The sequence below is a fragment of the Rhinopithecus roxellana genome, chromosome 21 (assembly GCF_007565055.1).
Source record: "Rhinopithecus roxellana isolate Shanxi Qingling chromosome 21, ASM756505v1, whole genome shotgun sequence".
Lineage (NCBI taxonomy): Eukaryota > Metazoa > Chordata > Mammalia > Primates > Cercopithecidae > Rhinopithecus > Rhinopithecus roxellana.
In genome coordinates, this window is record NC_044569.1 from 78411651 (window position 1) to 78430599 (window position 18949).

The following is an 18949-nucleotide window of genomic DNA, read 5'->3' on the forward strand; positions in this document are numbered from 1 at the left end:
TCCTAAGATATACTGACAATGTTACTCAGTGTTAATGCTAATAAAACTCTATTTACAAAACAGGTGTTTATTTAGAAAAATAGCCGAACCCACTTATTTGTGTCTGGTGGGTTTTGTGCTGAAACAAAAGAACTGAGCCGTTGCAACAAAGACTGTATGACCTGCAAGGCCTAAAATATGTATTATCTGTCATTTTACAAAAAAACTTCACTAACCTCTAATCATGGAACATATCGCTAGTTCTGAAAGATGCTTTGGCTAGGAAAGACTAGTCCCTAGTTGAATATGTTTGGGAAACCCTCCTTTAATACATTAAGCAGTCAAGAAACCTCTTTAATTTTAATTCTGTATTTATTGATTAGTTTACTCCGGGAATTCTTTTTTTCACTGAAGACCTATTAATATCGTATTTATTGAAACGCATTTTGGGAAATATTACTTTATAATATTGTGTTTTCTTAGGGTCAACATTTCTGTTTTTCATAATAGAAGAATTGCTTTCTATTTTTTATTTATTTTTTTATTTTATTTTAATTTTTTAAATTTTCTTTTGAGACGGAGTCTCGCTCTGTCGCCCAGGCTGGAGTGCAGTGGCCGGAACTCAGCTCACTGCAAGCTCCACCTCCCAGGTTCACGCCATTCTCCTGCCTCAGCCTCCCGAGTAGCTGGGACTACAGGCGCCCGCCACCTCGCCCGGCTAGTTTTTTGTATTTTTTTAGTAGAGACGGGGTTTCACCATGTTAGCCAGGATGGTCTCGATCTCCTGACCTCGTGATCCGCCCGTCTCGGCCTCCCAAAGTGCTGGGATTACAGGCTTGAGCCACCGCGCCTGGCAAGAATTGCTTTCTAAAGAATAGCACTATGCTTAGCTTTTATTTATTGTATAACAATATTTTAAAAATTCATTTTCAGTCGGGCACGGTGGCTTATGTCTGTAATCCCAGCACTTTGGGAGGCTGAAGCGGGCAGATCACCTGAGGTCAGGAGTTCAAGACCAGCCTGGCCAACATGGTGAAACCCTGTCTCTATTAAAAATACAAAAATTAGTCAGGCATGGTGGTATGCACCTGTAACCCCAGCTACTTGGGAGGCTGAGGTGGGAGGATCTCGTGAGCCCAGGAGGTGAAGGTTGCAGTGAGGCAAGATCACACCACTGCACTCCACTCTGGGAGACACAGCGAGACCCTGTCTTTAAAAAAAAAAAAAAAAGAAAAAAGAAAAAAATCTACTTAGGCCAGTAGCCTATACCTGTCAGAGGAATTTGAACCAGAGATACTCCATTTTGAGTGAGGGCTAGGAAAATGAGGCTAAGACTTGCTTGGCTGCATGCTCAGAAAAATAGGCATTCCTATAGATATTACAGTTAAGGGAACAAATTAAGTTTACTAAAACAGACCCAGAAGAACAAAGGCATTCCTAACTTTGCTTTAAAGATGATAATCTCTATTCTTGCAAAATATAGTAATTAAGAAAATTAATTATTTATCACAAACCCTTGTAGCAGAACACATCTCCCCATATACACAGGCATTGTACCTAGGGTAGATGTGTTCCTCCTCTTACTTTTGGGAACGCCCTGCTCTAGCTGTGGAGTAGCTGTCCTTTCACCACTTTACTTTCTTAACAAACTCCCTTTTGCTGTGCACTGCGGCCTCGGCCTGAATTCTTTCTTGGGTGAGATCCAAGAATCCTCTTGGGGTCTGGATCAGGACCCCTTTCCTGTCACATACCCATTGGAGTGGCATTCTCCACCCAGGGCTAAAATTCAGTCCTGGTTCTGGTCACTAAGCTATCAGAGGGTTCTGTCCCTTGATTCCCATCTGAAGTTTAGCTGAACCTTGTTGTCCATCGTATCCGAATTGAGTGAACCCTTCTGCCAAAAAGTGGGAAACTGGAACTTACCCAAGCATCTAAGTAATCATATGATTGTCTTGTTAATATGAAATATTTGTACATGTGGCCAAATTCATTGTAGCATACCAGTGGGTAGACAGCCTGAGAGGAGGAGAGCTGTAGTGAATGCGAATACACATCCCAGTGTTAGTGATATGGCTCTGAGTGGAGGAACACTAGGGCTCTTGTCTCATGCGAATTGGATAAAACGACACAGACACACGTGGAGTGGTTTTTAAGGAGTGAAGAGTTTAATAGGCAAGAAAGAAGGGAGAAGACAGAAGGAAGAAGCTCCCCTGTATAGAGACAGAGGGGGAGTGTGTAATGAAAAGGGTTGGGATGAGTTAGGGAGGGCTAGTGTGGAAGCAGCTTTTAGGGCTGTTTTTCAAGGAATGGAAAGGGGAGTAGAACAGAATGGGTTGTGGAGGGAGGTATTGAGGATAGGAGAGTATATGGGTTTGGCACCATGGGATGGACAGGCAAGACAATTTGGTTGATAAGGCCCAGATCCTGAACTAACCTGTAAGACTTGTCTGGTTTTCCGACAGGTAAAATGGGGGAATTGTAAGGAGAGTTCATAGGCTTTAAAAGGCCATGCTGTAACAGGCAAGTGATAACAGGCTTTAATCCTGTTAAAGCGTGCTGTGGGATGGGATATTGGCACTGAGCAGGGTATGAAAGAGATCAAATGAAATAATGAAATCCACAGGCAGACAGCCCGGGTGGCGCCTTGAGCCTAGCTAAAAGTTGACCCTAAAGGCAGACAGCCCGGGCGGCGCCTTGAGCCTAGTTAACAAGTTGACCCCGGACCTAACCGATAATGTTATCTATAGATTTCAGATGTTGTATAGACAAGCATTGTGAAAGTCCCTGTCTTGTTCTTTTTCTGTTCTAATAACTAGTGCTTGCCATATATCTCTCAACTTCCTGAGCCCAGTATAAACATATCCCTCCATATATCTCTCAACTTACTGGGCTCATCCCACCACATGTCTCCCCACCATATATCTCTCAATTCAAAGACTACCATATATCTCAACTTTAGAAAGACACCACCTGGAAAGTCCCCGATAAAAGCACAGTCGTTTGTGAGAGCGTGGGAACCAATAAAAAAACTGCTAAATGTATAGACTTAAAATGTTAACCAATTGTAATGCTGTAACCTAGAGAATTCCCTCGTTCCTCTGCAACTTTACAAGTCCTGTTTACATTAGGCTATAAAAGGCAAGCGCACACATTGTTCAGGGCCCTCTTGTATGTTGTAAAACGGAGGGACCAAGTTCGAACTTGCATTAAAGATCCTTGCCGCTTGGCTTTGACTCTGGTCTCTGGTGGTCTTCTTCGGGGAATAAAAGGTCTGGGCATAACAGGTAAGGGTGATTAGGTTTTAATGGGATGGTAAGGGGTGCATGACCTGTCACGGGGGGAGTAGAGGTATCCTATACTTGTGGATTAAGGTGGGGAGATACAAGTGGAGGATGTGAAGGAGGCTTTGAACTGGGGAAAAGGGCGGTAATGAGGTGTGGCTGTAGCCTAGGAATAGTCAGGGAAGCAGATAATTTAGTTAAAATATCTTGATCTAATAAGGGAGCTGGGCAGGTGGGGATAACTAAAAAGGAATGTATAAAAGAATATTGTCCAAGTCGGCACCAGAGTTGGGAAGTTTTAAGAGGTTTAGAAGCCCGACCATCAATATCCACAACAGTTATGGAGGCAAAGGAACAAGTCCTTGAAAAGAAGGTAATGTGGAGTGGGTAGCCTCCGTATTGATTAAGAAGGGGGCGAACATACCCTCCACAAGTGTCTGTGATGGTCCAGGAGGCTTCTGAGGTGATTGGGCAGCATTAGTCTTCAGCCGCTAAGCCAAGAAGATCTGGGAAGGCGTCAGAGAGCCTTGGGCCAGAGTTCCAGGGGCTCTGGGAGTGGCTGCCGGGCGAGCTGGGCAGTCTGACTTCCCGTGGGGTCCCACACAGATGGGACATGGCTTAGGAGGAATCCTGGGCTGCGGGCATTCCTTGGCCCAGTAGTCAGATTTCCTGCACTTGAAGCAAGATCCTGTGGGAGGGGGAGGCGGTCCTGGAGGAACACCTGGCCGCTGTGGTTCAGGCATTTTGAAGTTCTTGTGTGTCGGAGATGTGGCTGGAGTTTCTCTCACAGTGGAGGCAAGGAATTGCAACTCAGAAATACGTTGCTACTTGGCTGCCTCTACTCTATTTTTGTACCCCTTGAAGATGAGGTTAATTAAGTCTTGTTGTGGGGTTTGAGGGCCAGAATCTAATTTTTGGAGCTTTTTCTAAAGTCAGGAACGGGTTGGGTAATAAAATGCATCTTGAGAATAAGACGGCCTTCTGGCCTCTCTGGGTCTAGGGCGGTAAAGCGTCTAAGGGTTGTTGCCAAATGGGCCATGAACTGGGTTGAGTTTTTATATTTGATGAAAAAGAGCCTAAACACTAACTATTTGGGAGAGGTCGGATAAATAAAAAGGAGCATTACCTTGACTATGCCTTTAGCTCCAGCCACCTCTTTAAGAGGAAATTGTTGGGCAGGTGGGGGAGGGCTAGTTGCAGAATGAAACTGTAACCTGGACCGGGTGTGAGGAGGGGAGGTGATAAAAGTATGATTATAGGGTGGGGAGTGGAGGCTGAAGAAGAATTGGGACCTGACTCAGCCTGGCGAGGACCAGCCTGAGGAGGAGGGGAGAGGTCAGATGGGTCCGTGGAAAAGGATTCGAAGGACTCAGATCTTGGGGTGGAGACTGAAGGAACAGGCAGGAGAGAAAGAAGAAAGATTTGGGACAAGTGGCATTGGGAGCAGAGACTAGGGAGGGACCAATGTGTGAAAGAATGCCTGGACGTCAGGTACCTCGAACCATTTGCCCATTTTTCAACAAAAATCATCCAGGTCTTGTAAAATGGAGAAATCAAAAGTGCCATTTCCTGGATAGTTAGAACCATTATAGAGTTTGTATTGGGGCCAAGCCGTGTTGCAAAAGAAAATAAGATGCTTAGGTTTTAGGTCAGGTGAGAGTTGAAGAGGTTTTAAGTTTTTGAGAACACAGGCTAAGGGAGAAGAAGCGGGAATGGAGGGTGGAAGGTTGCCCATGGTGAAGGAGGCAAGCCAAGAGAGAAGAGAGGGTAGAGACACGGAGAAGGGGGGTGGTGAGCAGCTAAAGCAGGCGTCCCTGCAATTGACTTGCCACCAAGGGAATGTGGGTGAATCATCAGGCAGGCGTCCCTGCGGTGATCAGACACCAGTGGAGTGTGGGTGAATCATCAGGCAGGCGTCCCCGCCTGATTAAACACCAAGGGAAGACTGTCTTCTTGAGTCTGTGACTGGTGCTGGAGTTTTGGGTCCATGGATAAAACATGTCTCCTTTGTCTCTAATAGAGAGGAGAGAACTGGAATTGGAAGGACAGGGAGACTGAAGGGTAGCGAGAGAGGCTGGAGAAGAGGTGAAAAGACCGCTTACCCGATTTGAAATTGGTGAGATGTTCCTTGGGCTAGTTGGTCTGAGGACTCGAGGTTGTAGGTGGATCTCCTCACAGAGTGAGGGTGGGGACAGGGGACCGGTGTCCCAAAGAAGTCCGGGTCTTCGGCACCAAATGTCATGTGTGTCCGTGTGAAGAGACCACCAAACGGGCTTTGTGTGAGCAACAAGGCTGTTTATTTCACCTGGGTGCAGGTGGGCTGAGCCCGAAGAGAGTCAGTAAACGGAGATAGGGGTGGGGCCATTTTATAGGATCTGGGTGGGTAGTGGAAAATTACAGTCAAAGGCGATGTTCTCTGGCAGGCAGGGGCGGGGGTCACAAGGTGCTCAGTCAGGGAGCTTCTGAGCCAGCAGAAGGAATTTCACAAGGTAATGTCATCAGTTAAGGCAGGAACCAGCCACTTCTTTTGTGATTCTTCGGTTGCTTCCGGCCATCTGGATGTGTACATGCAGGTCACAGGGGGTATGATGGCTTCGCTTTGGCTCTGAGGCCTGACAATGTTTGCCTCTTGGGCTCATTCAAATTCCAAAGAGAATCATTTACAAGTTACTGCCTCCAGGTTCATTCACCTCCACTAACAATCATTTACTCCTCAAAATTGCCACACCTCAAGTCTCCCTTTCCCCTGTGAAGTGTACAGTAGCATCTGGACCTCACTGGGTTACTGGGAAATCGTTCTCATGTGACTCCCCTGTGCTTAAGCAGGTTAAATAAGTTTCACGTGCCTTCTTCTATATCCGCTTATTGTCAGTTTATTTTCAGTGAACCTTTTGAAGGCAGAGGGGAAGCTTTCCCTTGGCGCCTACATCTCGGTGCCCAGAACAGACCCAGTTTACCCCCACTGTCCCCATAATTGTAATTGTTAATAGTGCCCTCCTTCATTCTCAAAATGTCTCATTTGGGATGAAAACTTATGTGGTCATCCTATCTATAACTCTTATCTACCTATACCTAGTAGAGACTGCATGTATCTGCCCAAAAGAACCTAATAATTGGGAATGGCAAAATAGGCCAACCAACACCAAAACCTTGTAAGAGTTCATAGTTCTGATCAATAGCCAAGAAATAATAAAATTGATAGGCAAGCTGGGATTGTCAACCCCAGCCTTATTAAATGTTTAACCTAACTGAACAAATGAGCTACTAGAAACTCAATTTTCATTTCAGTATCCTTAAAGTAGAAAATTAGTCTTTGGAACAAATCACCGTATCTTAGGGGCATGTGTTTAAAACACTGGCCTAGCTACCTAGAACTTTGAAAGACTAACATTTCCATGATGTGCCTGACAATTTAATCGACGTTATAGTGCTTCTCAGGCTTCCTGGGACAATGTTTCCCAAAGTGTACCATGCAGATCCTATCTTCAGAACCGGGGCTTGTTAAAATCCAGATTTAAAAACAACAAATGAAAACAAAAGGAAATTCACAACAAAAACAAAGTTTCATCCCCAAACCAGACCAACAAAATTGGGTTAAGGAGGTAGAACCTCTGGTATTATATTTTTAGTAACTCCCTAATGATTATGCTCCTCCATTTTGAGAACCACTGCTCTACTGGGTTCTAAAAGCTGGAAGATTCCATAAAATTCCTTAGTTCTTGGCCAACTGCAATGTAGACGTCAGAACATTTCTCATGGTCTATGCCCAGAGGTACGCTGATGAATGTTTATCAAATTATTCTCCAGGGGAAAAAAAAATCTTTTAAACTGCGTTTGTGTAAAGTTTGTATAGCACACCCTTTACAAGTAACAATAAAATATGCAATACTCTTTACTGTAAATTCCAAAAAGTCAATTGATTCTCAGGGTAGTTTGATTTTTGCTGAGCTCTTGTATAGAAAACCAACCTATGTTGCAAATGATAAGCAAGAATAATTTTAGTATGAATGCTGGTTGGTATTTTTGTTTATATTAAGGAGGAAGAGGAATTGAGAAAACATGTTGGATCTTCACTAGTTCATCAGTGATATGGGCAACTTCTTTGTTGAACTGGGTTAACAGCTGGAAAGTGTTAACACTTTTCAGATACTGCAGGAATATTTTCCTAAACTATTTGTGCTACTCGTAATAGCTACAAATATGCAACACTTTTAAATTTAATATACATCACTAACATTTTCTCCAACACTTTCTTAGGTCTAGCGTAGACAACAAAAATAAATCAAGCCCTGGTGTGTAGCATTTGCTGGTTTTCCTGAGGTAAACATTCCACTATCATCAATTTCAAGCTACCAGCAAGTCACTGAATGCAGGGTTGGCAAGAGATGAACAGAAACACACCATTACATATTTCCAGGACACAGATGCAATAGAAATAAATAATCTTGAGTAATATCTACGAAGTAATTTTGAGTGCTTTATTACCTTTATTTTTAATATATTCAGTTGTAGGTTTATGTAGTTTAATTTTTTTTATTAGTGTCTAACAATCTGTTCAATTTAATATTCAGCTGAGTGGTTTAAATATGAGACACTACTGTGACTATGCCTCCTTCTCATTCTTGTATTTCCTTTGCTCCTCAGACTTTTTTATAAGCCCATGGCCCTAAACTCTCAAGAAGGAAATGAGTGTCCTTAGAATGTGACCTTCCTCTCCACCTTGTCCCACACCTGCTAAGACACAGAGTGGAAGGAGCTGAGAAGCCAGAGACCTACTTAAGATCCAGAAGCATGAGCAGCAGGTGCAGAAAGGCACACAGACTAACCACCCCTCTCTCTCAAGAAGAGTTGTTCCAAGTACAAGTTTGGAATCTTCAGTCTGAAAACGGGGTCTTTTGATCTCTCCCCACTTTGGTGCAGTGTGCTCTGATTAATGCCGGGATTGAGATGGAACAAACCATGGTAGCTGTCAATGGCACAAGGACCCCATCTGCTCCAGACTTGGCTGACCCTGGCTCTTGTACTCCCTGCCACCCACCCCTACACCCTGTCTTCCCTCCTTCTCCAATTACAAGAGAGCTTCATTTGAAACACCCTTGCTCCCATTTCTTTATCTGCAGCAGGGCTGAATTGAAATTTCCTATGTCCAAATGCCCATTCTCTGAATAAAAAGTTATTTTGAAACCAGACTTTCTAATCAACAGATACTCTATACAGTGAATAGCATGTCTTTATTCTATTTACAGTACATTTGTTATAAATATAATACATTTTTGAAAAGCTTATTTTTAATTGAGATTTATATTTTAAACAGATCAACTCAATTGTTAACGTTATATAATAAAGAATATGATAATTTTAATGACAAAAATTGTATTGTGAAATAGTACACTCTACTGAGATGAGGGGGAAAAAGTCAAAACTCCTTTCAAAACTATATTCAAAGCATCAGAAAAAAATTTTTTTTCTTTTTACAAAGTTATGTATAAGCCATAGGGACCACCAGATACTGAAATATGAAGACTCTATGACCAAAGTTCAAAACTGATTTTAAGGAACTGTGTGAAGCAAGACAGGAAAATTGGTATTTAACACTCTATAGAACTTCACAGTAAAGCTGGAATTTAGAGACTAATGGCTTAACAGGAGTACTGCCAACAACGCCTTTCCTTTCTCAGAATCATCTAAGATTTATATGCCATTGACAAGTTGTAACAGCAGACTTAGACTTTGTGTTTTCTTAAGATGGGGCTTAATAAGGTGCACAGATATGGCGAAATCCTGTATTATGAGCATGTAAATTATTCTCAGGGTTTAAAGAAATACAGAAAAAGAATGTAAGTATTCTCAGTCCAACGTGCTTTGCATCATAAACAAAATGACAAGTCAAAGTATTTTGCAGGGATAAGATATCAATCAACCTCCATAACAAGTTAGGTATATCAAATACTGCTGTAAAGCCCATCCAGCACAAACTGATTATCGTGGATTTCAGTACAAATGTCCAAGTAGTCACACATTATTGATGATGATCAGGGCAGGCATGGAATTCTGCTGACTTGTTTCAAACACTGTAACTTGGTCCGATAACTTGGCAAATACCCTAGGAGTTCCAAGGTTATAAACACCTGTATGAACAAAGCACGCTTTCAGCTGCAGACTATGAATCTCCTGGCTTTTAAGTTGAAGTTTATACTGTGTTTGTCCAAGCCACGTGAACGACCCATGGATTTCCAGTGCTTCTGGACTAAGGGAGGAGGAAAATGGTAAGTTGCAGGATTTTTTCTTTATAATTTTCCTCCCCAAAGTCACATTAACATATCCCTTTCAGCTGGGCGCAGTGGCTCACGCCTATGATCCCAGCACTTTGGGAGGCCAAGGCAGGTGGATCACCTGAGGTTAGGAGTTCAAGACCAGTCTACCAACATAATGAAGCCCCATCTCTACTAAAAATACAAAATTAGCCAGGTATGGTGGTGCATGCTCATAATCCCAGCCACTCAAGGAGGCTGAGGCAGGAGAATCGCTTGAACCTGGGAGGTGGAGGTTGCAGTGAGCTGAGACTGCGTCACTGCACTCTAGCCCATGACAGAGCAAGACTCCATCTCAAGAAAAAAACAAACATACATATGCCTTTCGTCTAACAATTCTATTTCTAAAAATTATTTTATGAAGCCAACTGTTTATTAATAATAGCAACATCATTACTATAACAGCTAACATTTATTATTAATAGTTACTATTTTCTAGGCACAATGCTAAGAGTGGATTATTTCATTTAATGCCCATAAGAGTATGTTAGAATTTGGTTTCAAATCTAAGCTTTTAAACCCTTAGTTAGCCATATATAAATGTGTGTACATGAATGCTTATAATATTGAAACTGTTTATAATATTGAAAAATGGAAAACAACCCAGTAGCCCCCAATAAAGTATTGTTAATAAATTTATGATACACAAAATCATATATATAGGTGTGTGTCTGGATTTCAGAGAACTGTCTCAGATCCTGTTTGGGGTGTTATACAAAAATATTAAGTGCATGCTTCATAGTATTTTTCCAAAAATTCAAAAATTTCTGAATTCCCAAAAGCATTTGGCTCTAGGAGTATGTGATGTGGGATTGTGGAACTGAATTTTTTTTTTTTTTTTTTTTTTTTTTTTTTTTTTTTTTTTTTTGAGACGGAGTCTCGCTCTGTCACCCAGGCTGGAGTGCAGTGGCCAGATCTCAGCTCACTGCAAGCTCCGCCTCCCGGGTTTACGCCATTCTCCTGCCTCAGCCTCCCGAGTAGCTGGGACTACAAGCGCCCGCCACCTCGCCCGGCTAGTTTTTTATATTTTTTAGTAGAGACGGGGTTTCACCGGGTTAGCCAGGATGGTCTCGATCTCCTGACCTTGTGATCCGCCCGTCTCAGCCTCCCAAAGTGCTGGGATTACAGGCTTGAGCCACCGCGCCCGGCGGAACTGAATTTTTTTTAAGTGCTATTTTATAATCAAGAAAAAAAATCTTTAATATTTAAAACCTCTGTAACACATCTGTAAGCCTTCTGTATTACCAAATAAAAAACCAGGACATGCTTTAGTAACTTTCTTATCCATGAAATTATTTGCATAATTTCAAAATATTAAATTGCTCCCAAATCACTTTGAACCTTAAACTACAAAATAACCTTGCACTAAACAAATCTTTACCTTGTTGTTTTATGCCGAAGATCAACTATGACATCTACATCAGCCTTAGAACAATTGGAAAGCAAAAGGGTGACTGGTACTAAACAAAGGCTATGGAAGAAAAATAAAAAAAGTTACATATTTTTTTCTTCTTAAAAGCAATTTTCCTGAAAATAACACTTAAGAATATGTAACAGAGCATAAGCTCCTTAAAACCACCCAGATTCAAGAAGGAAAGAGATCAAGTTCCAAAATCACTCAAGACAAATTGTTTTGTAAATAAAAAATATATTAATACAATGACCATACTAAATATCAAAAGATATACATTCATAGAACTATTTTATTTTCATTTATTACAGTTAATCTAAAAACAACTGTTTCTAGATATTTCACAAAATGAGAAACAAAATTTCAACTTAAATCAATGAAGAAAAAGTAAACCATGAAAATGCCAACAACTAATACTGTTATCTTTGTGCTTATTAAAAATTACTTAATTTTGAGAACTTGGCCTAGACTGACATTTGTTTTTCTATCAAATTTGCACAACATCATGTTCTGAAGAACATGAGAATGATTTCTATATAGTTGTGAGGAAATCCCTTTAGAGTGGATTCATTTTGCTCAGGTAGCCTACTTTCTGATACCATGTTATAATTAATAAATTACTAAAGCGTAGGAAAAAAGACAGGCAGTGACAGAAGAGGACATGTGAATAGAGTAGTACAGATTTCAAATCAAGAATGCAAGAAATGAACGTAACGTACAAATGAAGCACGGTTATATACTATTATAGACCTTTTACTCTATAAACACAAAGATAGTAAAGAAGAAAAAATAGTAACCGTGTAAGTTCATACACATTAACTTTTAAATTCTGCTCAGATAATATATTTTACACTTTCAGAAATTTTATATCTTCTTACTAAGAAATACCTTTTAAACAATACTGCAAACTGCAAACATCAGGTTTCCCTAAGCAAAAACTAAGATGATTTAAAAACCATACCAGGTTGTACTGATGCTATTCCCTAACTTCCCCCCCAAACTTCTCATGTAGCAAGAACGGCAACAGAGACTGCTGGGTAGGTGTCCAGTCATTCTGAAGCATCTCATTAAATTAAATTCCAATTGCGCAATTTGTAGCCCCAAGTAAATATTCAGGAACTTATGCTATTCTGTTCCCATTTGATCCTCAAATGTCAAATTCTTTGTACCTTATCCAAATGCTTCTAGTAGAGGAAGAAATGTGAACATCTGGATATCTCCTGGTCCAAAGTGAAACTCATCATCCTCATTCCAGTGAAGAGTACCCCCATCTACCCCAGCAAACTGTAAGTATCATACTGACTCCTCCTAACACTCACTAACCTTCACTCCCAATGTTCTTCACAAATTCCTGCCAATTCTCTCACCTACACATCTCTGGAACTTGGTTATTTCACCGTATCTCATTTTCCTTACAAGTTCAAGTCTTATGTCTCATTTTACTGCAAGAGCCTCTTAATTAGCACCACAATGCAATCTATTCTTTAACCATGTTTCTCACACTTGAGCATGCACCAGAAATACCTGGCAAGCTTGTAAAAAAAAAAAAAAAAAAAACCTGCTGGGCCTACTCTGAGATTCTAATTCCACAGGTCTGGGGTGTAGCCCCAAAAATTGCATTTCTAGGCTGGGCGCAGTGGCTCACGCTTGTAATCCCAGCATTTTGGGAGGCTGAGGTGGGCGGATTATGAGGTCTGGAGATTAAGACAAACCTGGCTAACACGGTGAAACCCTGTCTCTACTAAAAATACAAAAATTAGCCGGGCGTGGGGGCAGGTGCCTGTAGTCCCAGCTACTTAGGAGGCTGAGGCAGGAGAATGACGTGAACCCGGGAGGCGGAGTTTGTAGTGAGCCGAGATGGCGCCACTGCACTCCAGCCTGGGCGACAGAGCGAGACTCCGTCTCAAAAAAAAAAAAAAGAAAAAGAAAAAAGAAATTGCATTTCTGAGTTCCCAGATGATACTAATGCTCCTGGTCTGCGACCACATTTTGGTGGTGGTGGTTGTTGTTTATTTATCTATTCTTTGAGATGCAGTTTTGCTCTTGTCGCCCAAGCTGGAGTGCAATGGTGCAATATTGGCTCACTGTACCCTCCGCTTCCCAGTTTCAAGCTATTCTGCCTCAGCCTCCCAAGTAGCTGGGATTGCAGGTGCTCGCCACCACACCCAGCTAATTTTTTAATTTTTTAATAGAAAGGGGTTTCACCATGTTGACTAGGCTGGTCTTGAACTCCTAACCTCAGGTGATCTGCCTGCCTTGGCCTCCCAAAGTGCTGGGATTACAGGTGTGTGCCACCAGGCCTGGCCTTGGGACTACATTTTGAAAACTGCTTTACATGGTAGTTTTTCTAAAATGCTAATCTAATGAACCACAAACAGGGCTGAGAAATCAAAGTTCTGACAACTATTCTCCCGCCGCTGCACCCAATGAAAAAGCTGGGCTCTAGAGTCAGACTGCTACCTGCACCTCAGTTTTCTCAACTGTAAACTGCAAAGAATAATAATTGATTCTACCTACCTCTTGGGTTTGTTGTGGTGATTAGGTAAGATAAAACATGTTAAGTGCTGAGAATAGTGACTAGCACATGTTCAAAAGCTCCAGAAACATTATTTAATATAACAACTCATGCTCACGGCAGCTAAACCCAGTATGATTTTATCTTTGTTATCTCCTGTCATCTATTCTTTATTCTACTCTCATACCTCTACTGCTCTGTGTCCCACCACCATGACCAAACATCCTACTGTCCCATTTCCTCACATTTCTACTTGTTTTCCGAACGCCCCATTAAATTAAGAATGCTTCCCTATATCCTCCATGTCTTCTCTTTGTGTTTCTACATCTATCTTTAACTGTATCATCCTCTCAACAATAGATGCTGTATTTCTTCCAACATCTTCCATATCTCGGGGTGACTGATGTAGTTCTTAATGATTTCTTCCTACTACCTCTCCTGTAAAGATGCCTCCACTCTTGCATCATAAACTACCTTAAGGTTTGTATTCTTTTTTCTGTTCTCATTCCAATAAAGTAACACAGCGAGACAGTGAGAATTCTTTGAGGAAGGGGGAGGAAATGGATATTTTGAAATATTTGAGGTAAAGATGAAGCATGTGTAGTTTGAACATCTTCACCTCTCATTTGTGAATTCACCTGCTGTATCGGTCAAGCAGAGGCATACACCTAGTAAGACACTATTCTCCGGCTACCTCTTTTGTACCATCTATTGGCATAATTTTAAAAGTGTCAGGGAAGTTTGTTTTCTTCCTTCAACTCCAAGTCTTGTCATCATTTTGGACAACTTCACTGTCTAGGTAGATGACTTATTCAATACCTTCCCAAATCCTGGACCTATCATCTCCACAATCTTCAGTGCTATTCAAAACTCACCCACACGACTTCCATGACCAAACCAGGACATTCTTCCCCCATCACATCAGACAACTATTCCTAACATAATACTCGGTCACCCCACTCTCACCACCATCTCCCATCTCTCTAGCTTTCTCAATTATACGCTCTCATCTGTTTTTGAGTTTTACACGGACACCCAATCACTTGATCCTTCATTTCAATGGTTCTCAACCTTGGTTACTGTGGTAACTGTGAGTACTACTTAGCAGTTATTCACACCCACTGTGGGTCTGTGAATCATCCTTGTTGATTATGGAAGTGAGGCTATTTGGCCAATGAAACATTAGTATCTTTCGATGCAAGCAAAAGTCTTAAATGTGCTTTTGCAATTTGGCTCATTTTTTATACTCCGGAGCCATGCCACCAGAATATACTCCAGGTAGCAGCTGCCCCTTTGAACTGGGCCCAAAATATATGTGGCACAGACGTGAACCTAAGTTTCTTCAGGTGCCAAATCCAAACAGCACACAGACCAAAGCAGAGCTACAGCCAAATTATCAACCAGCAGACCCATGAGTATGGAAATAAATGCTTTATTATAAGCTACTGATTTCTGAAATGGTTTGTTATGAAGCATTATTGTGGCAACAATGACTAATAGAGATGGACATAGGTATGATCTGAAGACATTTTAAAACTAGAGATGCCTGAACCCTGCTTCCAGAGAATCTGACTGAATCCATCAGCCCGAGCATTGGGAATTTCAAAAATTCCCAAGTGATTCTAATGTGCAGCCAAGGAGAAAACCGTCACATTTTATCCTTGAACCTGCCTTGTTTTTACATACTTCCATGCAGAGTTTTGATTTTGGAATGCGCTTCATTTAACCCACTCTTCTACTTTAGTTTGATCAAAACTTTCCTGTTTCACAAAGATTCTATAGGGTTTTTTAACCCCAGTAGAATGATGTAGAGAACTCCTAAACATCCTAGCCTGTAAATGTAGCAAAGGTTTTAAACACTAAGGTTAAAAAGAAGCACCAAGGGTATTCAGAAAGTACATGAAGCAGGACAGGTTTAATAAACAGAGCTGAAGTAGAAGATTGGGTTAAAATGAATCAGGGAATCAAAATTGCTCATAGAAGTGTATGAGATTCAATAAGGATAAAATATAAACATTTTAATTTTCACTTATGGTTGCATATTAGGATTACCTGGAGAACTTAAGAAAAATCCAGATGCCAAGCCCTACTCTGGGCCAATCAAATTGGAACCTCTGGGGGTAGGACTGAATGAAGCATCCTTCAGTTTTTTTTTGTTGTTGTTGTGGAGACACAGTCTTGCTCTGTTGCCCAGGCTGGAGTGCAGTGGCACGATCTTGGCTCACTGCAAGCTCTGCCTCCTGGGTTCACATCATTCTCCTGCCTCAGCCTCCCGAGTAGCTGGGACTACAGCTGCCTGCCACCACGCCTGGCTAACTTTTTTGTATTTTTAGTAGAGATGGGGTTTCACCGTGTTAGCCAGGATGTTCTCCATCTCCTGACCTCGTGATCCGCCCACCCTGGCCTCCCAAAGTACTGGGATTACAGGCGTGAGCCATCGCACCTGGCCCATCCTTCAGTATTTCTTACATTTCCCCAGGTGAACCCTGCACACATCTGTATCGGAGAAAGGAACAAAGAATGAGTACTGGGTGGGCAACATTAAGATCATGACAAAGACTTAAGACCACACGTATTTAAAGCATAACTTAGGATAAAATTTTTTAAAGATCCAACAAGAGTAAGTGCTGATGAAGGTATCAAGCAGAAGGAATTCGCATATGCTGCTACTGGGATATGCAAATTAGTGAAACCACTTTGGAAAAGTTTCTATGTAAAAAAAAAAGGCAAGCACAGATGTACAAGGAAAGGTGCAGAAGAATATTCACAGCAGAATTCAAAATAGTTCAAACCAGAAACTATTCTATGGCTGAGCGTGGTGGCTCATGCCTGTGATCCCAGCACTTTGGGAGGCCGAGGCGGGCAGATTGCTTGAGCCCAGGAATTCGAGACTAGCCTGGCCAACATGGTGAAACTCCATCTCTACTAAAAATAGCAAAGTTGGCTGAGCTGCTGGTGCACGGTGCACACCTGTAATCCCAGTTACTCAAAGGCTGAGGCACGAGAATCACTTGAACCTGGGAGGCAGAGTTTGCAGTGAGCCAAGATCGTACCACTGCACTCCAGCCTGGGCAACAGACTGACTCTGTCTCAGAAAAATTTTTAAAAAGAAAAAGAAGAAGAAGAAAAAAAGAAAATATTTTAAAAGTCCATTAACACTTAAGTAGATAAACTAATTCTGGTATATCCAAACATATTCATATGCAATGAAAATCAATTCTACAGGTTCACGCAATGGCTGACTCTTACTAATATAGTATTAAATGAAAGAAGCTAGACATACGAATATACTCTGTATAATTCTACTTGCATAGAGATTATAGAGGTAATTATTTAGGTGTTAGCTTTGTAAAAAAAAAAAAAAAAACACTTAAAAAAAATAAAAAACAGAGAGAGGGTCTTGCTGTTCTGCCCAGGCTAGAGTGCAGTGGTGCAAACACAGCTGACTGTAGCCTCAAACTAATGGGCTCAAGTGATCCTCCTGCCTCGGCCTCCCAAGTAGCTGGAACTACAGGTGTGTACTACCATGCCCAGCTCTAAGTTACTTTGTAAAATATTTTTCCTCTTAAAGTCACTGTCAAGGTCTTAATTTTGCTCAGTACTCCTTCTGTGCATCCTCAGCTAGCATCTTCTCAGTAGCTATCCTAAAATTTCACTTTTTTCAAATTCTCTACTCTTTACTCTTATTTCCTAGATTAATTAGCTAACCTTGCTCTTATAACTACCCCCTAAAATGGAGGCACTCCATAATGTGTAAGAAGGTCCCTTCTTTAGCGCAAAGCAAATCCTATCATTCTTCAGTGCATGTTATCTTTCCATCTACTAAGGATTTTGTTACTTTCCCTGTATCTCATCATTTTCTTCAAGACCACAAACATACCTATATCTTACCTAGTAAGAACAGATACTCCCTGATCCCTTTTCATAGCCCAGTTTCTTGAAACGATGGTCAACACAGTATCTTTACTTTCTTACCTCCTATTCGCTTCTCAACCTATGATGTCATGCTTCTACCCCCTAAACAGTGGCATTCTTCTCAAAAATCATGAATGATCTCCTTATTGTCAGATCCAATGACCTTTTGGCCCATTTACTATTTGACCTTTCTGTAGCATCTTAAACTATTAACCACTTCTGCTGAACTATTCTCACTCAACCTTTGAGATAGTTTTTTATTGGTCTTTTCTTCCTAATTTTTTAATTGGTCCTTTTCTTCAGTCTTCTTCACAGGATTCTTTTTCCTTAGCTTCTTTCTCAGATGTCACTGTTCCACAGGTCACCACCCCTCTTTCTATTCTATCCCCATCCCCATCCAGGGTGACTTCACCAAAATTCATACCTTCAATTATTACTTAGATTGTTTCTAATAGGCTTCTCTCCATCTTTTCTTATATGTGCAAAACTGGCAACCTTTTGAAATGTTGCCTGATTCGGGACTTCTTATTTTTAGAATTTTAGAGGTTTATACATTCAAGCTATTTACCAAAATTACAAATATATCACATTTGCCATGAAGTTTAGTACTTAATAAATCTGAAATAACTGATATTGTCTATAGTTGAACTGTTTAGTTCAAGTTTCTATAGACTCAAAAACATTCTAAATTTCCTCTTCAATATTTGGGTTAATGTCACTGCCAAAATAAAGAAAGAAACAAATACATGTGCCAGTGTGTTGTAGAAAATTTTTAACAAAAATAAAGCTCAAACCTTTTTTGATGAAATGGATGATTAAATGATTCTGGGTAATGAAGACTCGTTTTAATGAGACTAGAAAGCTGCTCTACTGATGGTCTTGAGGAAACTGTAGTGTTTTCTGGCCTGAAAAATTTCAATAGTTCCATTTCTGGTGGTTCCTGAGAAAAGAAAGAAAAAACATACGACACTAAGAACACTGCCTTGTTTAAAAAAAAAAAAAAAACCAGCAAGCATAGTGTATACATACAAGTTAAAATCAGCAGAGATAATGTAATGCACGAACAGTACTTTTTCTGCTGTTAAGCTAATACCTGCTATCATTTGCAGTATAATCTAGGATAAAAAAATCAGTATCTGGAATCATTTATTCATTCCTCATTTATTACATGTTGGAGTTAGACTTGAATCTCAGTAGCTTTACATATTAGCTCTGTGATCTTGGATAAGTTACTTAATACTTTAATAATTAATTTCTTCATATGTAAAAAGAAGTTCATGACAATAATAACTTCAAAGGTTGTTGTGACTCTCATATGATAATACTGTGCAGGACCTAGAACTGCAGATATTCCATAGCATAGCACCTGTTTTAATAGCTGAAAATCTAAAACTGTCTTAATATTTCATTCTGAAAATATCCTGTTGCATTGTATAGAACATAGTGCTTCAACTACAGTAGCTGAAGGTTAAAATGCATGTGAAAAGTATTAACATAGCCATTTGTCAGGCACATTATGACCATTTCAACAAATAAT

General features: G+C 40.7%; 1 protein-coding gene across 2 annotated transcripts in view; it reads right to left on the reverse strand.

Moving 5' to 3' along the window:
• Positions 1-7735: 7735 nt before the first annotated feature.
• Positions 7736-18949, reverse strand: part of TRAPPC8 (trafficking protein particle complex 8) — a 116516-nt gene continuing 105302 nt past the window's right edge. For both annotated transcript variants that reach the window (XM_010380775.2, XM_010380765.2), the window contains exons 27-29: positions 18207-18352; positions 10953-11042; positions 7736-9507 (exon numbers count right to left, since the gene is read on the reverse strand). In XM_010380775.2, coding sequence (XP_010379077.1) covers positions 9273-9507; positions 10953-11042; positions 18207-18352 — 471 coding nt within the window. In that variant the 3' untranslated portion in view covers positions 7736-9272. The remainder of the gene's footprint in view (positions 9508-10952; positions 11043-18206; positions 18353-18949) is intronic.